At 40.3% G+C, this 22675-nt stretch overlaps 1 protein-coding gene across 5 annotated transcripts in view; it reads left to right on the top strand.

Annotated features, from left to right (window-relative positions):
* hook3 (hook microtubule-tethering protein 3) overlaps positions 1-22147 on the top strand; it is a 67584-nt gene extending 45437 nt beyond the window's left edge. The window contains exons 11-23 of one of the 5 annotated variants that reach the window (XM_036580728.1): positions 485-686; positions 1917-2027; positions 5814-5898; positions 6367-6436; positions 8049-8189; positions 10023-10110; positions 13069-13128; positions 16096-16130; positions 17257-17339; positions 17671-17771; positions 17851-17955; positions 19532-19603; positions 21239-22147. In XM_036580728.1, coding sequence (XP_036436621.1) covers positions 485-686; positions 1917-2027; positions 5814-5898; positions 6367-6436; positions 8049-8189; positions 10023-10110; positions 13069-13128; positions 16096-16130; positions 17257-17339; positions 17671-17771; positions 17851-17955; positions 19532-19603; positions 21239-21379 — 1294 coding nt within the window. In that variant the 3' untranslated portion in view covers positions 21380-22147. Of the gene's footprint in view, positions 1-484; positions 687-1916; positions 2028-5813; positions 5899-6363; positions 6437-8048; positions 8190-10022; positions 10111-13068; positions 13129-16095; positions 16131-17256; positions 17340-17670; positions 17772-17850; positions 17956-19531; positions 19604-21238 lie in introns of all 5 variants that reach the window. The other 4 variants (XM_036580730.1, XM_036580727.1, XM_036580732.1 and 1 more) reach the window with 4 other exon arrangements.
* Positions 22148-22675: the final 528 nt, after the last annotated feature.

Here is a 22675-nt window from a genome sequence, read left to right as displayed (position 1 = left end):
GAGTTGTGCGGCAGCAGTAATGAACAGCTAAGTCTGTTTTTCAGGTCTATTTTAATAGAAATTGTTCATTAAAATAAAATCACTTTAGATGCTTATGTACATTAAGCATCACCATACCTTTAAAAGTCATTTTGTACATGTATATTCATGCATGTTCCATAGAACTGGTTCAGATATTCCCAGAACTGTTATCTGGTGTTCTTTACTGGGCCTTATAAGTTTTATTTCTTGGGAATGATGTGTCATAACAGACCAAATGAATGTCGCATTAGTTTAAGGCCTCCTACGCCAATGCAGTATTATTCACTTCACAGAACACATCATCTTGTAATCTGTTCATAAACGCTCAAGTATGGCCTTATGAACTGTTATTTAGTGTTTATGCATGTGTTATGAAGTCCATATGTAGGTGGCTTTCAAACAACCTAAAAATTGTATCCTTTTTTTTTTTTTGTGTCGTCTGGTTCGCTTCTCTCTCTCTCAGACACTCGTCTGATAAAGTGTCGAAGCTGGAGGCTCAGGTGGAGTCGTATAAGAAGAAGCTTGAGGATCTGGGTGATTTGCGGCGGCAGGTGAAACTGCTGGAGGAGAAGAACACCAGCTACATGCAGAACACGGTCAGCCTGGAGGAGGAACTGCGCAAGGCCAACGCAGCCCGCGCTCAGCTGGAGACCTACAAGAGACAGGTGCGTAAAACTGGGCGATACGGCAAAGAAATAAAACATCACGATACTTGTATTTCACAATACACAGTATCTGTCATGATATTTAAACAAGCTGAACAGACAAAATGCACCAGCAAAACAGCAGGCAGATAGTGTTGCACTGATATCGTACTGGTATCAGTCCTGATACCGACACTTTGATACAGTTTCGGTTTTGACTAGGGACGCGAATATTATCAAATGTTTTTGACCGATAACTGACCAATATTAGTCAGCAACCATTAATCCACAAACATTAAACTGCAGAAACGACCCATGAAAACATCAAATACAGCACAGCCTTTTTGTAAGAACAAGGCTTTAGGGTTTATTGAATGAAAGAATGCAGCCTAACGTAGCGCTGAAAGATTAATCGATTTAATATCGGAATCACAATTTAAAACAGTGTAATTTTCAAGTCGCTGCAAGAGCTGCAATATTAACCTCTTATTCTCCAGGGTGTATTTTTGTATTTTTATAAAAATAATGTTTACAGAGCAGATCACTGAAGAGACGCCATCTGTTTATAGTTTATAGCCCAGATTTGGGGAAAAATGGGTCGACTTTCAGTAGAAAAAAAAATTGAGTTCAGCTTCTTTTATTATAAGGGTTTAAAATTACATCACCCATCTATTTGACTGGAAAGAAGACAGTTACAGCTCTCATACGACCCCCACCTTTAGAATGAAGCTTATGAAATATGAAAGTTATGAAGAATATGACGAAGTGCGATTTGGAACCACCGGTGGTCCCAAGGAGTTGAAGAGGTTAATTATAGCCATTTTTTATTAACACTGTCTTAAGTGAGGAACATTAGCCTAATTTTAGAGCTTGCAAACTGCCTGTAGATGAGTTGGACCAATCAGAAGCAACCAAACAACTGTATGCTGTGACATTACAACCACAACTAACTGGCAGTCTGGCATGTTCAGTGTTCAAGTCTCAAGCCAGAAAAAGTGGATGTTCTGGTCTTCTTGGCCAGAATAACAGGCCTGGACTTCAGTACTAGTTGCAAAAATAATCGCAATTTAATTCACAGTCGCAGTGTCGATCAGAAAAATCGCAGTTAGATGTTTTTCCCCAAATCGTTCAGCCCTAGTCTAGCGCAATACTTACTTACTTACATTTATCATGTCACTGCTGTCGGAACAAAACCTTGTATCTCCATTTTTCAATCCGTCAATCTAACAGTTAATGTTTTTGTGTTTTTAGGTGGTCGAGCTCCAGAACAGGCTCTCCGAGGAATCCAAAAAGGCAGATAAGATGGAGTTTGAGTGCAAGCGTCTGAAAGAGAAAGTGGACTCGCTTCAGAAGGAGAAAGACGTAAGGACAAACCTCATCAGTCTGATGACCTCAGACATCTTCTAGAGACATATAAACCTCATACATCCATATCGCTGCTGTCAGAACAAAACTTCATGTCCCCAAAACGGTAACTTTACAGGAAAAGTAAAAAACATACTTTGCTTTTAATGTAAATCAATGGAACCAGACTTTTTTCCGTTTCTTTTGGTCGGTTCATCATGAACTTCACCCATAATGTAAAGGACCACAAGCATTTTCAAATTATTTCAAAAAATGGAGAGCGACAAAAATGGAGATTCAGAAGGAACAAGGTGAATAAATCTGGCTATTATTGAAAATAAACCAACCCGTTCATGTCCAGTAATCTAGTAATTTAGTAATGCCAAATTTTACAGTTATACATCAGTGTTACAGATGTTAGTTATACTTCAAATTAAGCTCTAGTGGTACCAGTTTAAATTTTTTATTAATATTATATTAGTACTTTTATTCACCATAAAAACAGGATTTTTCTTTTTTTTTCCTTTTTTTCCATTATTATTTGCACACCCTGATGATGATGGTGAAGTTTCTGTAGGTTCATGTATCAAAATATTCATGATGCATTCGTACATAACCCTTCTCCAAAGTTTTACCTTAGAAAAACGTTTTGCCTTAGAAATAAACAGGCTGTTTTTTGTTACCGTACCTTTAAGACTGATTTATGCAAATGGCCTGTTTTCTGATTGGCTTCCCTGTGTTGTGGCACATTCAAACAGTCAGAACTGAAAAGCTATAATTTCAGTGTGAATTGTTGGGCCTGAACTGCAAAAAGCTGAATAGGCACACGGATGTGAATGCATTGTTTTTTGTGACATCACAAAAAGTGAATTCAGAAGAGGCGCTTCCGCATCTTCAGTATATGGACTGTATGGACTGGACTTTAACACTGGGCGCGTTTACATGCACTCAATAATCCGATCATAATCAGATTTCTGCAGTGGTCTGATTATTCAAATGGTCATGTAAACACCATACTCCGATCTAGAAATCTGATTAAGAAATCTGATAAAGAGAGCTGGATTTCAGCTTAGTAATCAGATTTCTCAGTGCATGTGAACTCTTACTCTGATTTCTTTCATATATCTCAGTCTGCACATGCGAGACAACAGACGGCGGTACCGGAAATAAGCAAGCAGCGTTGCAGCGAGACGCAGCAGAACACTTTTGCCGCTGAAACCAAATACAAAATAAAAGATTTAAATATTCTTCATCTTCTAGATGATGCATGTTCATAATTTTAGTTTTTGATAAAAAGCCGCGGCATAAAGTTTGAGTTTACATTGCGTTTACGTCACGTCTTCTTCTGTGAGTCAGTTGGCTGGTTGTAAAGGAGAAATCTGATTAGTGGCTGACTCATAGACCCGGAGTTTGTAAACATGTTGATCGGATTACCCACAAAATCTGATTTTCTGCAGTTATCAGATTATGAAGTGCATGTAAACACACTCACCATTTAAAAAAAAAAAGTAAAGGAAAATTTGAAGTTCTCTAAAATTGGCCCTTTAAAATCTCAGACATCAGACTTTAATGGTTTAATAAATAGAAAAATTGATATAACTGGTTATAACTCCAATCAGCTGCTTATTACTATGCTGTTACTGTACACTAGCTGCCGTTGCAGGCTCTGTATTACTGTTCTAAATCTGAATGAAAGTGTTTTTAGGATATGAGCGGTTCAGTGTTGTAGAAATGCTGGTGATGTCTGTGATGTGTTCAGTAAAGCATTTGGTGACATAATGCGTCGCAGTAGTGATGACACAGATGCAGGCAGTTTGATGTTATCATTGACCACCAAATGATAAGTTCAGTGTTGGTTTAGTTCAGTCTGATTACAGGCTGCATAACCACAGAGAGAGAGAATATTATGGGCTATCTGAAAGCAACCAGGTGACAGATGCTTGATTGGACAGAAGGATGCTGCCTCACAGCAGTGCAGTAATGCTGGACATTGTCGACTTTTTTCCTCATTTGTTTCAAACTCTGAAAGATAATAAACCTGTTTACCTGTATGCAGTGGGTTTAGGGTCGGGAAGCAGCTGTACAGATGGCTGAAGTGATAAAATGCGAGCGGAGAACAAAGATGATTCTGTTGCGTTTGTCTCTGTCTCTTTTGCTTGGTCTCTTCCTGTGCCTTTATCACAGAGCCACATGTTTTCCTGTCCCTCCATCTGCTTCTGTTTCTCTCTCTTCCTCCCTTTCTTCACTCTTTGATCTTCCTTTTTGCTCTTTCTCTTTCAGTCATTCTCTTTCCATTCATTGTCTCTTAACAACATAAAGTTAAATAGTATGGGAGGCAAATCCAGCCAAAAAAGATATTAACATTAAGACAATAAAATGTAAATGCAAACCTCTTTTTGCCTTTTCTTTTTCCAAACATCTGCGCAAATATCCTGCCAAGATTAAAATTAAATGAAATACCTACGATTGCAATTTCATTTTCCACAAAAGCACGAGTCATTTGTGACAAAGATAAAAATAAAATTAAAACAGCTGTTTGTCATTTCATTTTAATCGTTATTCTGGTTTTTCATGGCCATATTTAAATTGGAAAAGCTAACAGAGAAAAGAAAATCCAAGCTTCACTTTGGCTTTGCCTTCTCTTCATGAAATGCAGAATACGTGTCAAAACTAAAATCTGAATGCAGTGTTTGCTTGCCAACAGACAGAAACAGCACAACGTTGAATCATTTTCCCTTCATCAGGAGTCGCAACCCAAATGTTGAGAGGAGCCGTTTAGTCCTTACAACAAAAATGAAACCATCCTGGGAGCCACAACATTTTATGTCCGTTTTACCATCGTGGCTGTAAATATGTGTCAGTACGTGCTGATGTGCCAGTATAGGCTACAAAGTATAGCTTAAATATAAACGAATACGCAGACTTGCTCTGCTTTAAGCTTTAGCTCAGCTATAGCCGCTTTTCTCGCATCTCCAGCAGGAAACATTCAACGATTTTTTACGAGGTTAAAGTCGCTTCTCATTCGCCAGCTTCTCATTCAAATTCTCCCATTCCACCTTAAATGGTGCCTGAGGCGCCAGAATGTACCTGTGGCACCATTTAAGGTGGAACAGGAAAATTTGAACAAGAAGCGACTTCAGCTTCGCGACTTTTTAGTGTTTCAGTTTCTCGTTGCAGATTAAACGTATCAGGAAACCAGCTGGAGTGATTATAAACACAGAAAAGTCCATTTGTCTCTAAATTATTATGTTCGTCTTAAATCTCTCTCTTTGCCGTTTCGTTAGCTACTAGCTAGGCGAGACTGTTGTCTGTGTTGCTATGGTGACCAGCAGTCTGCGCTGATCTTCAGGGTTAAAGGGTGAATCAGCAGTTCTACATTAACTCCAGAGTTTAAGACCATTTATTGTTAAACTGTGTTGAACGATCAGCAGAGCTTTATTTTACTGTAAAGGAGGATTATTTTATTTTTACCTACAAATCTGATTCAGCTGTGGAGCCACAACAGGGCAGTAAAAGAGCTACATGCGGCTCACACATCCTGCCCTGCACAGAAGAGAGAATAGGCTGTGTAGATGTGTTCATGGTTATGACATCATTTCAATATGCCCTGTTTTTGCAGCTTTGTTTCCATATAGTGGGAGTGTTAAATTATACTTACAATCAATTTAGCCCATAAAAAGCAGTGAAAATGTTGTTTTCCATGATGTGGGTCCTTTAAGGTGTGATAGGATGTGATGGAATAATGTATCTCTGTCTGTCTCTCTGTCTCGCGCTCACTCCCTCTCTCTCTCTCTTTCTGTGTAGCGTTTGAGGACTGAGAGGGACTCGCTAAAGGAGACAATAGAGGAACTGCGCTGTGTTCAGGCACAAGAGGGTCAGCTCACCTCAGGTAAACCATCAGACCCGTTAGAACGGTCAGACGTGTCCTCCCTATTAAATCTGCCGTTTTCACGCAGTCTTTAAGCATATTACAGTATATGTTAACCCCTTAAACAACTCCTTAAATGAACGGTGGGTGGGTCCACACGTCGGTTCCTCGCTCTCATAACCACATACTCGAGCTGTGATTTTAAATATATCCTAGATAATTTGTGTTGTTAATTAACTTTGTTAATTATGTTACGGTAAATTTTGCCACCTAAAACTTAATAGACCTGGCAATTTTCAGGGTCAAGGTCTTCTTGGCAAAAAAAAAAAACACAAAACAATTTAACAAGAACAGTTGCATTTAAATTGCAGTCAGGATATTGGTCAGAAAAATAAAAATTGGTTATATATCCCTAAAATGTTCGGCCTGACTACATACCGAATAGTATGTGCTTTGCATTCTTTGATATGTGTGTTCCTATGTCAGTAGGACTGGTTCCACTGGGCAGTAACGAAGGATCTGATTCGCTAGCTGCTGAAATAGTCACTCCAGAAATACGGTATGTCTCTGTCGCACCTCTTCCTGCACACACACACACACACACACACACACACACACACACACACACACACACACACATGTGCATATATATACATATATAAAGAGAGAGGGAGAGAGATATTTAATACTCAGTGTCCATTTTATCAGCTCCACTGACCACATAGTAGTAGTTCTACTGTTACAGACTGTAGTCCATCTGTTTCTCTGTGTACTTTGTCACCTTTCTTTTATTTTGTTCTTGTGTTTTGTAGGACTTGTTTTATTGATTGTTATTGCCCTATTTTATAGTGTATGGTAATGTATGTCTACTGGACCCCAGGAAGAATAGCAGCTATCGTGATAGCAGCTAATGGGGATCCTAAAAATAAACAAAATAAACAAAATGTACGTGGTGTGCAGATGCTGGTGGAGTTGAAATTCAAGTCTGAAGTCTTCATTTCCTGCCTTCAGTCAGCAAAAGCTTCAGCAACAGCAGAACTCAAACACGGCCTGCGGCGCACATGAGCTGCCTCTGTTTCTCTTTCTTTGTTCCTTTCTGTATTTATTTTCTCATAACAAGCCTGCAGGCCAGCATGGCTGTGCACACAGAGATAACTAGCGCACACTGTCAACAGCAGATCCGCTTTGTTTCTGTGTCTGTGATTGTTATCAGTGGAAAAGAACAGCTGGGAATCAGCCATTTTTGGAAAAAATACACCAATCAGGCATAACATTATGACCACCTCCTCGTTTCTATGCTCATTGTCCATTTTATCAGCTCCACTTACTCTATAGGTGCACTTTGTAGTTCTACAGTTACAGACTGTAGTCCATCTGTTTCTCTGATACTTTGTTAGCCCCCTTTTACCCTGTTCTTCAGTGGTCAGGACCCCCATGGACCCTCACAGAGCAGGTACTATTTGGGTGGTGGGTCATTCTCTGACGTGGTGGTGGTGTGTTAGTGTGTGTTGTGCTGGTACGAGTGGATCAGACACAGCAGTGCTGCTGGAGTTTTTAAACACTGTGTCCACTCACTGTCCACTCTATTAGACACTCCTACCTTGTCAGTCCACCTTGTAGATGTAAGGTCAGAGACGATAGCTCATCTGCTGCTGCACAGTTTGTGTTGGTCATCCTCTAGTCCTTCATCAGTGGTCACAGGACGCTGTTGGCTGGATATTTTTGGTTGGTGGACTATTCTCAGTCCAGCAGCGACACTGAGGTGTTTAAAAACTCCAGCAGCACTGCTGTGTCTGATCCACTCAGACCAACACAACACACACTAACACACCACCACAACGTCAGTGTCACTGCAGTGCTGAGAATGACCCACCACCCAAATAGTACCTGCTCTGCGAGGGTCCATGGGGGTCCTGACCACTGAAGAACAGGGTAACAAAGTATCAGAGAAACAGATGGACTACAGTCTGTAACTGTAGAACTACAAAGTGCACCTATACAGTAAGTGGAGCTGATAAAATGGACAATGAGCGCAGAAACAAGGAGGTGGTCAGAATGTTATGCCTGATCGGTGTCAGTTGTTCTTACTATGTAGTTCATGTGTTGTCTGCCAGTACTGATCGTTGTTCATGCCTTCAGATGTACCATGTTTTTGTTGGTGTTGTGTGCAGGGAGAGGCTGATCCGTCTGCAGCATGAGAATAAAATGCTGAAGCTGAATCAGGAGGGCTCTGATAATGAGCAGATCGCTCTGCTGAAGAGCCTCCTGGAGGATGCAAACGCCAGGAAGAACGAGCTGGAGACAGAGAACAGGTAACACACGTGCAGTTGTTACTCACACATATGTATATAGTGTACATGCTGCCCCCTGTTGGATGTTATATTGGTTAAATGCACAAAGGTGAATAGGAAGTTAAGATTTGTGATCCTTCACACCCTCAGCTTGGGGGAAAAATGGCAGATTTTGATCTTTTGGATTCTCACCGTAAACGTTTAAAACAGATAATAAATAAAATCGAAAGTAAACCTGAGTGATTTCTACAGCACAGGTGAAACTGAAGAAGGTACTTTGGGGGTCTAGTTATTAAACAGCAGCTGGAGTCAACAAGAGAGATTCAACTTAGGATTTAATGAAGGATTTGATACTGGATTTAACGTTAACTGTCAAACTGTGACATCATGAGTTTCCAGCTGGCCTCGTATCCCAGAAAGAGCGCTCCGTTAGCTGGGAACATTCGGATCATGGTTGGAGTGAGTCCAGAATTCAGAGCTCTGAAGCCTACAGAGAAAAAAAACAACAAAATTATGTTTAGATCATTATAGAACAGGATAAAGCAGTGATGCTTCCCCTCACCAAAAACATGATTGGCTTAACTGACTGACGTAGTGATTCTAGCAGAGTTGTTAAAAACTAAGGAAAATTTAATATATCCCACCCCAGGGGGCTCAACTCCGATCCTGGAGGACCAGCGTCCAGCACAGTTTGGAGGTTTCACTACTTAAACACACCCACTAAGCCTGACAATGAGTGCATTTACGTGCACTTAATAATCTGATAACTGCAGAAAATCCGATTTTGTCAATAATCCGATGAATATGTTTATATGCATTTGAGTAATCAGATAATGGGGGAACTTCAGGTCTACATGAGTCAGACAATAATCAGATTTCTACTTTGCAACCAGCCAATAAACTCACAGAAGAAGACGTGACGTAAACGTAATGTAAACTCAAACTTCATACCGTGGCTTTAAAAAAAAATTTCACCACTTCACGTAAAAATATGAACATCCATCATGTAGAAAATAAAGAATATTTAAATCCTTCATTTCGTGTTTGGTTTCAGCGCCGCTCCAAAAGTGTTTTGCTGCGTCTCGCGGCGACGCTGCTCGCTTATTTCCGGTACCGCCGTCTGTTTTCGCACATGCTCAGACTATGAAATCCGAAAGAAATCAGAGTAAGAGTTCACATGCACTGAGAAATCTGATTACTGAGCTAAAATCCAGCTCTCTTTATTTGATTTCTAGATTGGGCTATGATGTTTACATGACCATTCGAATAATCAGATAACAGCAGAAATCCGATTATGACTGGATTATAGGGTGCATGTAAACACACTCATTTAAAAGATAGGTGTAATCAGTTGTGTTTCAGTAAGTAACTCACCAAAATATGCAGGACACTGGCCCTCCAGGACTGGAGTTGTCTAGCCCTGTCCTGGCCTACAGTACAGTAACAGTAGGCGAACCTAACATAGTAAGCTTTAGCCTTTTTTACAAGCGATTTATAGGCTGTAATAGTCGGCCAAAATATGTTAGTTATTCAGTTAAAATAATAAGTTATTTGTTGCATGTTCGACACAAAGAAATAGAGTTGTAACTGAAGAATGGCAGAAAATTCCACTTTCAACACTGGATAAGTTTGGAACTGTCTGGTACGTTGCTGGCGTCAAATTTGACATGAGCATGTATTTACAAAAAACTAATTAAGTTTATAAAGTAAATTAAGTTCATAAAACTCAGACGCAAAATTCTCAGCTGTATTCCCAGTTCAGGACACGCTTACATCGCTACGTCATTGGGTGAATTTATCAAACTTGCCGTTTTCCAGCTAACACATGATTATTTCTTGCTTTCTTACTCTCAGGCTGGTGAACCAGAGGCTGTTGGCAGGTCAGAGTCAGGTGGAGGAGCTACAGAAGAGTCTTCAGGAGCAGGACTCTAAAGCTGATGATGTGAGTAACGCTCTCGGACCACACTTCACTCTCGGCCTTACTGCAGTGGTGGGACTCCTACCCTGCGTTCACACCAGCAGCGACTTTTCGCCTCTTGTCGCCCAAATCGCTGATCGCTCATCACCTGTGGGCATTTCTGAACTCCAGCTGCTGTGGTTACACTGACGCCAAGCACAAATCAGATGCGTTTCCGCTAAAAATTAAAATCCTGGTGAGGAATCGCTTGTGTGCTTATTTTTATTTAATCCCATCTCTGTGCAGTCAGTTTGTGAGGAGAGCAGTATTTGGAGTATTTGGCGATTATCGTCTATTAGCGGTGAAAGCACTGCTGCCATTATTACTCCTGTGGTAGGAACAATTATCTAGGAACCAAAAACGGATCGTACTGTTTCACAGTGGTGGAGATAAAGCGTGTACTACGCTGCTCAGTGCTCAATTCCTACTGTAATCGCCACATCGCTTCGCTCCGTAAAGTTTGCGTTCGAGTTAAACTCGGCTCAGTTTTGTTGTGTCGCCGACTTCACGTCACCAGTGTTCACCCCACCTCCTGTCGCTGGAAATTGCCAGCTGTCATTGAAAATGAATGACCTCCGGCTACTTCGTCGCGTCGCGTTGCTGCCGGTGTGAATGCAGGATTACAAGATCTCCAGAATGCAGTAACCCTGACGTGGTCTCATAACTCAGTGACTACCTACTTACCCTTGTGGTGCATGTCTACTCTGCATTTTGCTGAACCTCCATGCTCACCACTGGTGAGGGTTCTATGTCTTTTCTGTAAAGAAAATGAAGGAAAAGAATAGGAACCATATCTGGGGCTGTAAATATCCAGTTTGGTCTTTCTTATTTTTTGTTTAATGTTATAAGCTTAAGATAGAATAAAATGTAGTCGTATTCTTATGCTTTTCATGCTCTCCTAATTTTTAGAATATGCCTCATAAGTCAGCTAGTTAGTGCGCTCGATCTCATCGGCAAGCAAGCCACCTCAACGAGTAACCTTAGAGCTCCGTATGATGTTAAATTTTGCTTTCCCACTCAAAGCATGTAAACTATATCCAATCGACCATCTTTTACGTTCTCCGTCCGTGATGAAGACCGGTGTACTCTTGTCCGATTGGCTAAACAAAATGCGACGGCCAGACACATTTGCGTAAAGCCGAAATCCGTCCTGCGGAGCTCTGCGTTGAAATGAATAGGATGTGGCGCAAGAAAATGTGAAGTGGACATGATCAGTGATCATTAGAGATCCCAGTTAGCATTTGGTTCTGTTTGTTTTGTGGCTTTTCTTTATCCGAACTGTCACTAGGAAATTATTTAGACAGCAGTTCATTTTTGTTTAGGTCAAAAAACTGTATTAACCATATTAACCCCACTTGCTTTTGTCACTAACTCACAATTGTCCTTCTTTTGTGTGTGCATGTGTTTCTGTATGTGCATATGCCTGTATATACAGCATATATGTATGCAAAAGTTTAGACGCCCCTGCTCAAATTACACATTTTTTGTTTGTCAAAAAAAGTTGAGTGAAAATAAGTTGATACGCCTTCTACAGAGAACACACCACTCCTACGCATCTTAATGCACCAGTACTGCTTATTCACAGGAGTGAAACGAGTCGCCAAATATACTTTAGCGATGTCTGAAACGTGGTTATATATTCCTTGTTTGAGTGGATCGGCGATCTGTTCTGCTGTGACCAAGTGTGAGTGTCTAGATCAGCGGCGTAACTGTACTGTCCTACAGTGAACTCACCTCTTTCCTAACATCCTAACAAGCTTTAGCGGTGTTAAGTCACATCTGCTGCTCACAACTACAGCACTGTTACAGAGCTCAGTCATATTTTAGTATTAATACATTCCCAAGCAACAAAAGTGAAAGAGCACTGAGGATGCTGTATGTGAGGCTTTGGACAGTGAGAGAACACTATCTTTCCAGGCTAGCTGTTTTTAGCAGCCGGCTCACTTGAAGCAGCGCTCTGTCACTCGCACAACACGGTGAATTGATGTTACTGTAGATCAAACAAGACAAAAAAGCTCTGATTTCAGTTTAAACGTGAAAGTTTGTTTCACCCCTCAAACTACTATGATAGAATAGAGAAGTCCAGTCTGCTGGCTGGTGTCTGAATACTGTGATATGCTCTGACATGGATGTGGTGGGAGTGACGGCAGTAAGGCGGTGTGGTCCGTCACTGACCTACCGAGCCAGCTAATGTTTGCTGTTCGTATTAAGCTGACGCTGTTGAGAAACTAAAGAGTTTAGCACTTGTAACCAGATAGCCGAGCGCTCGTCACCAGACAGCTAAAATAATCTGTTTTCTTTTTTAAATTATGAATATTTCCAAAATTGCAGTCATTCTTTTCCAGCTGAGCAAAAGCAGCCAGCCAGAAACTTCCTCCCTCTGTCCAATGACAGATCTGTGAAATGTTCCACTGTTTGTGTTTGTCATGTTCTGACCATGAAGGATAGTTTAAAACAGTAATTAACCACTCAGGAACAAAAGTCAGCCTTCAAACTTGCAGGAAATCATGATTTGACATTTATCAACTGATATGAAATTCTTTATCGTGATGACATTTGTGGCCATATCGCCCAGCCGTGAACAGGGATGTTCAAACTTCTGCGTACATATATATGTCTTGTATTGCTGCAAATACTAACAGGCTTTTTTAGTGCCATCCTCTTCAGCTAATGATGTCACTCATGTTGTAGCATGACCCAGGCATGCCACTGGCTCCCCTGTCCGTTCGGCGCGGAGGTTAAAGGCCATGTGTGATGACATCACCAGGAACACTGTACATGTGTGTCCACATGCCAACATGTCTCTCCATGACTGTCTCTGTGTGCTTTAGCGTGTTTCTCGCTTGACTTCATCCATTCTACACTCTCTCTCTCTGTCTGTCTGTCTGTCTCTCTCTCTCTCTCTGTCTCTCTTTCTCTCTCTCTCGCTGTCGTTGTGGACAGGCCACTCTCAACTCAAGCCCTCTTTTCTGTCTCTCACAATCACCCCTTCCTCAGGCTATTGTAAGTACAGCATGTGGGAATCAGCCGCTCTGCTGCTCTCTACGTTTGCGTCCCAGTCATTATCTCTTATGGCAGGCAGCTAGCATGCTAATGCTAAAAACAGTGACCTGCATGCTTTGGTGCCTCTTTCAAGCCCTTTCAGGAATCACTGTCACTGCAGCATCCATGGCCTCCCCCTTAACCCGTATGTAGTCAATCAGCCAAAACATGATTGCTTCTTTAGTTTTGCACTATTAACGGTACACAAAATTCAGTACAATACAATCTCAGTATAACATTTTTCTTACTCAGCAAAAATAAAGAATGTCTGAATATGTGCCTCGTGCTCCTGTGTTTATATCGCTGCTGACGGAAGAAAACCTCATATCTCTGTCGTTTTTCAGTTTTTGTCATTATTTGAAAATGCCTGTTGCTCTTTACATTGTGTGTAAATTTCATGAAGAATGGACCAAAAGAAACGACCCAAAATGACTTGGAAACACGTCTGGTTCCATTGACTTGCATTCAAAGTAAAGCAGGTTTTCTCCTTCTCCTGTGAAGTTACCGTTTTGGAGATAAGAGGTTTTCTTCCAACAACAGCGATATGTTCGTGTTTGCACCAGGCACACAGCTGCCATGCGTACGTGCTGGAGAAGAAGAACAGCAAACGTTAGTTAGCTCTTGTTTGTTTCCACAACCGTAAGCAACAAATGATGTGTTGACAGAAAAGCAGTACTTTCATTTTGTGTTTGTGTGTTTTTTTTGTTTTGTTTTGTTTTTTATTTATTTTTTTTGGTCTTCAGAAAGACGAGACCACAGCCTGCTCTTATTTTCCTCTTGCTTTTTGCTGGCTCAGTCACAAATTTGCAAGGTAAAAGCCAATTTTTTGCGTTGCCGCACATTCCACATTCAAGTAAACTGGCTTTTTCACAAGGCACGTTCGGTCCGGCTGCGGCTTTAGGTAATTAGTTTATACCCTGCTAATTGGTGGTAAAGTATAAGCAAAGTTTGGAAAAAGGAAAGTCTGTCCACTTGACTGGCTTCTTGGCAGTGCCAAGTTAATTCCAGTCATACAAGCCCAGATTCCTGTGTGTTTGAACAGTGAGAGACCTACGAATCTGAAACCAAATGTCATCTTAATGATACATATTTGAAATCACTGAAAATCTGATAAAAATAGCATAAATAGTTTGTAGCGTTTGGCTCAAACAGCACACAAAAACACACTTTTTCGTTGTTCTGGCTTCCGCGCTTGATCAAATCTCCACAAAGAAGGAGGGCTTCTCCTACTTTCATATCCCTCCATAGGAGTCACTGGTGTTACTGGTCCTCATTGGTGTTACACATAATAAAGGGAACACCAGAGACATTTTTAATGAACAATGCATTTTACAAAATGGCTGCTACAGAGCATCAAACCACATGTTGTCAATCATGGAATATCCACTAAAATATGGAATTTAATCCATTTGTGTTCTATTTTTTCACAGTTACCTCAGAATAAAGTGGGTCACACCAGTGACTTCAGCTAAAAGCTTCATATGAAATCATGAGCTAAATGAGAAAATCTCTGATAACTGAAAGACACAGTGGACTCACCATGAGCTTTTCTTCATAGATCCTCAGAAAACAGGTAAAAGGAAGTCAAGTGATGTCATCAGTGTGACTTTTATTTCAAAATAAGAGATTTTTTTGTTACGCAGTAACACCAGTGACACGACTCCTGGGGAACTTTCATTATATATTTTATAATATTTATTTATTATGTCATTTACATCATATAGTTCATAGTCATGTATAGATTATTGCAGTTAAAATTGGAGAAAAACATTTTTTACCCCAAAATATGGCCTCAGCCTTCACACACGACTGAGGACGAGCTCTTCTGTGGTGCTTGGAATCCTATATGATTGATTTATAAACCAATATTGCTAATTTGAGGCTCAAGAAGGTGTAATTGTTAAAATAACTTATTGTTTTGTTTCAAATTATAAATAAATTGTAACCCTAACATGTTTTTCAAGTGTAATATATCTGTAAACGCTAGGGACGTTTCCATAGAATAGAATGAAGTGTAAGCTTCCATGTCTTGTTAGCTACAATGGTCTTGACTGATTGACTTCTTTTGTGATGTTAGAAAAATTGTGTATGTTTTCTTTCTTTTTTATTAAAGTTCATACAGTATGTTAACACTTCTTTACTAGTAGACCTGTAAGAGGTTGTGGTGCTTTGGCAGTTTCAGTTCCTGGGGCTTTGAGATCGTATGTACAGACTTGTGAGAGTTGGAGTTCTGTGATGGAATCTATTTCGCGAATTGATCTTTCTGGGTCTGCTCGTTAGCCAGCTGATGCCAACGAGCGCTGCATCATTAACCGAAAGGAGATGAGAGAGTGGCCGCTTTCTTCTTCTGCATGACCAATCCAGAGAAATCGAAACGTCATCAGCCGTGCTTCTGTTTGTTTATCCAAAACAAAATTAGAGCTTGGAACATGATCTGCTTTCCTCCCTCTGAGCTGTATTGATATTGTTTTTTGAATCTGTGTCTGAATCGATGTGCTGGATTGAACTGTCTTGCACCACTTGATGTCAGTGAAATCAAATCAGCATCTGCCATGCATTGAAATTTGTACAGTGGTTTCATGGATGTGAACGTGGTGCCCTCTGCTGGCCAGCAGGTGAACTGCAATCGATTAGGACAGCAGTATGTAATGATCTGAGGCCACTTAACCCCTTTTTACTTTAATTGACTTAGTTTGATTAGATTTTAAGGCACGAAGGAGACAAATATTAACAAATTACTTGTTGTCTAGAAGTGAAAACAGCTATGGTGCATAATATAAGTATCTATTTAAAAGCTCTTTGCACTACTTTATGCTGTTCTTATCACAGACATGTGAATGAGGTTCAGTTCCTGACTGTTACAGCAGAGGGCGCTGTGAAGATCACCTGTGTGTTTCTAAATTTCTACTCTTTCCTTTTTTTTTACAGTCAGTTCTGCTGAAGCGCAAATGCGAGGAACATTTGTGAGTGTTTTCTTCTTGTATTTCTTTTTCTTATATTAATCACTGACAGTGGTGGACAGTAACTAAGTAAATGTAATTCGTTTCTGTACTTAAGTAGTTTTTGTGTATCTGTACTGAAGTTTTTCCATTTTGGGTGACTTTTTACTTTCACTCCACTACATTTCAAAGTCAAATATCTCACTTTTGACTCCACTACATTATGAAAAATCTGTCGTTCCTTTTGGTTTATGTGTGTATAAAAACGTAACATCAAAACGAAAGAAGTGCAAAGCAACAACACCAATCAGGGCACAGCGGTCACTTTGTTCTGAGCTTGTTTTGACCTGTTGGTCATACCGACCCAGTGCAGCACACGGTTCAACATCAGTGCAGCAGTGTAAAATTTTGGGAGTGTCTATTCAACATAAATGATGAACTAACCTAACTTTGTGTAAATAGACCACAATATAGAAATATGTACTCATATGCAGTTGTGACTGACGAGTCTTTTTTCAGAATTTATACAAACATTTCATTTTATAGTAAATTAGTTTTGGCTAGTTTATGTTTATGAACAGAGACCTACAGATGCAGTTTAGTAAAGGAAACTCATTTGTGAATCTGAGTTTAAAGTTTTTATTAAACTTAAACTTGTAACTAAGTTCAAATAAATCTTAAACTGAAACTTTGCTTGTTTGTAAAGTGATTTCAGAGCCACTCAGTTCTACCTGATGGAAACTGTTTGCCTTCAGTGTTTTGTGCTTATGATCATTTTAATAGACATCAGCGTCACTAATTAATGACTCTATTAAAAGACTGGTTTACCAAGAGAGACACTGGAGTATTTTCACCTAAAATGAATTAATGAAGCGAGTCTTGTTACAAAAATGATAATAGGACATCAGAGCCATAATTAATCTATTAGTACTTTTACTTTTGATACTTAAGTACATTTGAAGGTAAATACTTTTGTACTTTTACTCAAGTGGAGGTCTAAAGGGAGGAGCTTCTACTTTTACTGCAGTAATATTTTACCTTGGGTGTCTCTACTTTAACTCAAGCACATGGTTTGTGTTCTTCGTCCACCGCTGATCACTGACATAATAAAGTTTTAAAAACCTTAATTTATATCTGCTTGTTCCATCAGGGAGAAATTGAGGGATGCGTCCAATGAACTGCAGAAAAAGAACAACATCATTGAAGACCTGGAGACCAAATATAGCTCAAGTGGTGAGTTGTTGACCCTTATTAAATGGTTTTCTGTAATAACATGATTTCCACCACAGTGCATCATGGAACTTCTTTTATAAACACCTTTATAAAGGAAACATGGTAGCACACAGAAGGCTCCTGTTCTGTATAGTGATCCATTCTACCTTGACCAATGTGGACATGCCCGCTCACCAGCTATCCTGGGGCAGATTCTGATGAGTTAAAGAGGGCAAAAACTTTGAATGGGCCACAATTCTTAATTATGATAGTAATAATGGGTTAAACTGCTATTGTGTTTGTTTTTTGTGCTTGACTGGAGACACTAGTTTGACTCCTGTTCTTCTTTCAGGTCAAAAGATTGAAGAACTGGAGGAGGCTTTGAAGAAGAAGGATGAAGACATGAAGCAGATGGAGGAGAGATATAAGAAATATCTGGAGAAAGCAAAGAGCGTAAGAAATGTCTCTGAATGTGTTCAGATAAAGCACCGGTCGAAACTGGCCACTCATAAGTATTGTGCGTTGTCTTTAGGTCATTCGGACCCTGGACCCCAAACAGAACCAAGGCTCCGCTCCTGAAGTTCAGGCCCTTAAGAACCAGCTACAGGAGAGAGAGAGGATGCTGCACTCGCTGGAGGTCAGCATTGCTACACATACAAAGACGCAATTGTTCTCAGTTAGGCCTCTTAATTAGTCTATAGTAAAAATATTGTATAAGCAAATCATTTGTTCAGAAACAAAAACATCTATAATGCTTTATGATGTTGTCAGTGTGAGGCAGCTGGCATGAGCGCTAAGAGAGAGAGAGAGCTGCAGTTAGTGTTGTAGTCAAGACCATTATAAGCGGGTCTAAGGCTGGGCCTACACTACATGATTTTAAGCCCAATTTTTCAGTCTGAAGCGATTTTTCCAGGCGCAAATTATATAAATATCAATATATGTTTGATATTTATGATTATACAACAGTTAGTTCCGGCCACGCAAGCTGAGAACGGTTCTAACTGTGCTGTTATTTCACCATATGCTGTATCACTCCCCTGAGACGCCGTTGCTAAGCAACGTCTTCGACAGCTGTAGGAGACGCTCAAGCCATTTGAACGTTTTTACTTCTTACTTTGCCACAAACAGAAAATGGACACTTTTAAGAACACATTTGACCGACAGCTGATTTGGTCAGACTCTGAAGATGAGACGACACTAAATTCCCAAACTGTCATCACCACTGAGCAGCTTTTCAGTCGGCAGCTGTGACAGAAGAACAGCTGAACAACCTGGAATCAGCCAGAAATGAACCCAACACCATTCACCAAACTAAATGGGCTGTAAGATGCTTTACAGACTGGCTGGGTATGAAGCTGAATGTAACTACTCCACCAAATGGTGCAGCAGTTACATTCTGGTGCTTCAGGCGTCAGAACTGCTGGACTATTTAAGGTAGAACGGGAAAGTTAGCCAGCTAGTTACTGAGACATTATCATGCTATTAGTGATTTTTTATGCTTGTTAGGAAGAAAACAACTCTAATACATTGAAACGACATTAAACTAAGACAATACAGTGGTTATCATAATTTTTTAACGGAGAAAATTCTCACATTTGTGGGTTTCTTTGGTCTCATGTTCAGCCATTTTTTCTGTTTTTCTCATAACTCTCTGTTTGGAGTCTCTGAAAAACCTCTGTTTGGAGGGTCATGTAGCCCCAACACTTCGCCCTTCCCCTCTATCTCAACAAGAAATGGGACACCCTACCCCTCGACGTGAACACGCAAAACAGAGCGCTGAGGGCTGAGTGGTAGGGGTGAGGGGTGAAATGGGATTGGGCCTTGGAGTCAGATGTATCCTTCCAGACCACCACGAAAATGGTGTAAAATGAATGCAACAGGCTCCAGTTTCTCTGAACGGTTCCCTCACGAGTTTGGCGCCGCTCTGGTGACATCATCACGCAGCCTCGTCAGGACTGCTCCATTTGTGTGACCAATAGGCTACTAAGGACGAGTCTTCATAGGACAGTCCTACCGAGGACCCGCACTGGCGAGAGAGAGAGAGCTGAGCAGTCACAGACAGAGCTGAGATCCAATTAGATAATTAATCCTGTAATAAACCATTTGTAAACGAGTTATCAGAATAATTGTGAGTGCAGCTCAGTTTAAGGACTTCTCACACACTCACACACTCCTAGAGAAGGTAAAGGTGATGTGTGTGTCTTTGTTTACAGAAAGAATACGACAAGGCGAAATCTCAGAGAGACCACGAGGAGAAACTGATCGTGTCCGCCTGGTACAACATGGTGAGTGACGTTAGATCATCTACGCTGGTCATCCACTCTCCCCTCCCACAGTCCAGAGACGATGTGATCATGTTGGCTGCAGATTTAACTATAACAGTTCTTGGTGTATTAAAAATATAATGAGTTATTTCTGAATGTTAATGTGTGATATTTCCAAACATCCTGCACTTTTTCTCTTCTGGTATATACTGTATTTACAGGTCTCTAGAGGGCGCTGTTGTGCTGTCCGTGATCTATCAGTAGCCACATAATATTCTCATGTGAATGTCCTGTCAGAGCACGGGGGTTGTGTTTATCTGAGATCAGCGTCCTGCAGTGATGTGATGATCTTTTATAAGAATATGAAAACTGATCCTAGATCAGCACTTTTAATCTGAGAGACAGTTGGTTTGTCTCTCTTTCTATTAAGGACCAGATCTGTCAAAATGAAAAATAAAAAAATAGAATAAATGACTTAGTAAGTTAATCAATAGATAAAAATAAGTATATATTGCTTATTTTGATTGTAATTAAACACCTTTTTCTGCATGTGTGTTTGTGTGTTATATATATATATATGCATAATATATATATGCATAATTATTTATTTATTTTTATTTTTTTGTATTAATGCCTATGTTCATTTTTATATTTTTCACTATCTATATTTTTAACAGTTCATTAATTATTTTTTTTCATTAATTAATTTATTTCTGTATTTCTGCATTCATATGATAATGAGGGGGCGTGTTTTTCACATTTAAACTGTTCTACTCCAAAAATGGCAACGTCACCGACAGACAGACCTGCCGATAAATGACTTTAGCTGGCTTCCACAAGCCGTATGTGAGAAAAGGCGCCCGAATGTCTGGATGATCTGAATTTTGCAGAAAAAGCTGATGAACTGCCTCCTCCAAAGCTCTGAACACTACAGAACACTAAATGCAGACATATTAATTTATGTCTTATCTATTATTATGTTCATTTCTATGTATATTTATTTATTTTCAGATTTGTCATCATTATTCTTTGCAATTCTAATTCATATATTCTTTTACTGAGTCATTTATTTTTAATTTTATTTATTTTTCATTTTGGCAAATCTGGTCTTCCATACTTTCACCCTGATCCTCTCACTTCCTTCCCTTTTTCTTTCTTTATTTCTTTCATTCTTTCTTTCTTTATTTCTTTTCTTGTTCTTTCTCTCACTCTTTTTCTCTTCTTCTTTTACTCTCTTCTCTCCATCTCTCATTTTTGTACTTTCTTGCTTTTTTCATACTTTCTTGCTTTTCTTTCTATTTCATTGTGTCATTCATTCTTTTTCTTTCTTTCTTCCATCTCTCTCACTCTGGTTGTTCTCTCTCTTTCTCTCTATTTTTCTCTCTTTTGTTTTTCCTAGCTTTGTGCTATTCATTCTTTATCTCTTTCTACTATCTCCCTCTGGCTTTCTGTCTCTCTCATTCTGTCTATTTCTTGTTTTCTCTCTCTCTCTCTCTCTCTCTCTCTCTCTCTCTCTCTCTCTCTCTCTTTTTCTGTCTCATCTCTTCCGTTATATGAGCCCTTTTAGGTATGGTAGTCTGTACTGTAGTAATGTAATATCTATCTCTCTCTCTGTCTCTCTCTCTCTGTCTCTCTCTCTCTCTCTCTCTCTCTCAGGGAATGGCTCTACAGAAGAAGGCGGCGGAGGACCGTTTGGCGAGTACAGGTTCCGGTCAGTCTTTTCTGGCCCGACAGCGACAGGCCACCAGCACGCGCCGCTCTTACCCTGGCCACGTCCAGCCGGCCACAGCCAGGTAGAGCAGCCGCCCCCCCCTCGCCACGGCTACCCTCACCATGGCAACACTGTAGCCAATCAGGACGTGTTTCTTCCCTTTAGCCCTACCTCCCAGCTCTCTTCCTCCCTCTCCTCGCCTTCCTCTCCCGCCTGAACGCTTTAAAGTTGCCCACGTCGTCACAGGGTATCCCGGCCCATCCTGTTTACAGTCTTTTTCAAGACTTTGTTGTTTTCATTTCCTGCTTCTGTGTTAAACTTTTCCTTTCCTCTCTGTTCCGCACAACCTGCGGGGTTTTAAGAAGAGATGCTGATGGAGTGATTTATACTTTACATTATACTTTACATTATACTTTACATTATACTTCAACACTATTTTCATGGAGAGAAGCAAAAACTTTCTCTCTTTTAGGCTGATCTTTTGTGCTTTCTGATGAGCCCTTCCTGATGCAGTATTCATCACGAGCACTCGTTTCGATGACGCATGATCGAGTCCGTTTCAGGAAGCTGTCTGAGGTGCTGCTGAGCTGATCCTGAACTCTTCCTCTGTTAGACAAGCTTGGAGCCTCTTTGAATTCTGCTTATATAGTAACAGTTTGGCCAGAAATCAATCGTTACACATTTTTCCCTCTTTACCAGAATCTAGCCAAAATACAGCGTGATTCAAACGGATTCATCCGAATTCAAAATGATTTAATTCACTTGTAAATCTATATAGAACAATGCACACACATGCACACACAGTTTCTAAGCCGCTTATCCTTCTGGGTCGCGGGAGAGCTGGAGCCTATCCCAGCGGTCATTGGGCGGAAGGCAGGAAACACCCCTGGACAGGTCAGAACAATGCAGTGAACTGTAAATGGTTTAAATGAGCATAAAATTTATTATGTAATTGTTCAAGGTCTCAGTATGAACCTCCTCCAGCTGTACAGACAACATCAACACCATAGTCAAATTCATCCCATACTGGATTGAGCATGTCGGGTGTCGCTGCACTCACGGCTCTTTCAGTGCGATTTCGGAGATCATCCAGTGTTGTGGAACCAACGATGAACGCTCTGAGCTGTTGGAGCTTCACTGCCCATGAAAATCACACTGCACAGTTATGACGGATTCACTCTTATTGAAGTGGAGAACGCAGAACGCTTTCTGCTCAGGGGTCTCATCTCCTCTCAGACTGAAGGGAGCCATCTTCCACTGACAGTCATAAACTCTCTGGCCCCCTCTTTCAATTGGATTATGATTGGTTCCTAGGCGCCTCACGGTTGTAAAAATATGGCGCTTTGAATTCGGATGAATCTTTTTGAATCACCCAGTATGTT

The sequence above is a fragment of the Colossoma macropomum genome, unplaced genomic scaffold, assembly GCF_904425465.1.
Source record: "Colossoma macropomum unplaced genomic scaffold, Colossoma_macropomum, whole genome shotgun sequence".
Lineage (NCBI taxonomy): Eukaryota > Metazoa > Chordata > Actinopteri > Characiformes > Serrasalmidae > Colossoma > Colossoma macropomum.
Note: the sequence above shows the minus strand (reverse complement) of the source record. Positions and strands in the feature narration are given on the sequence as shown.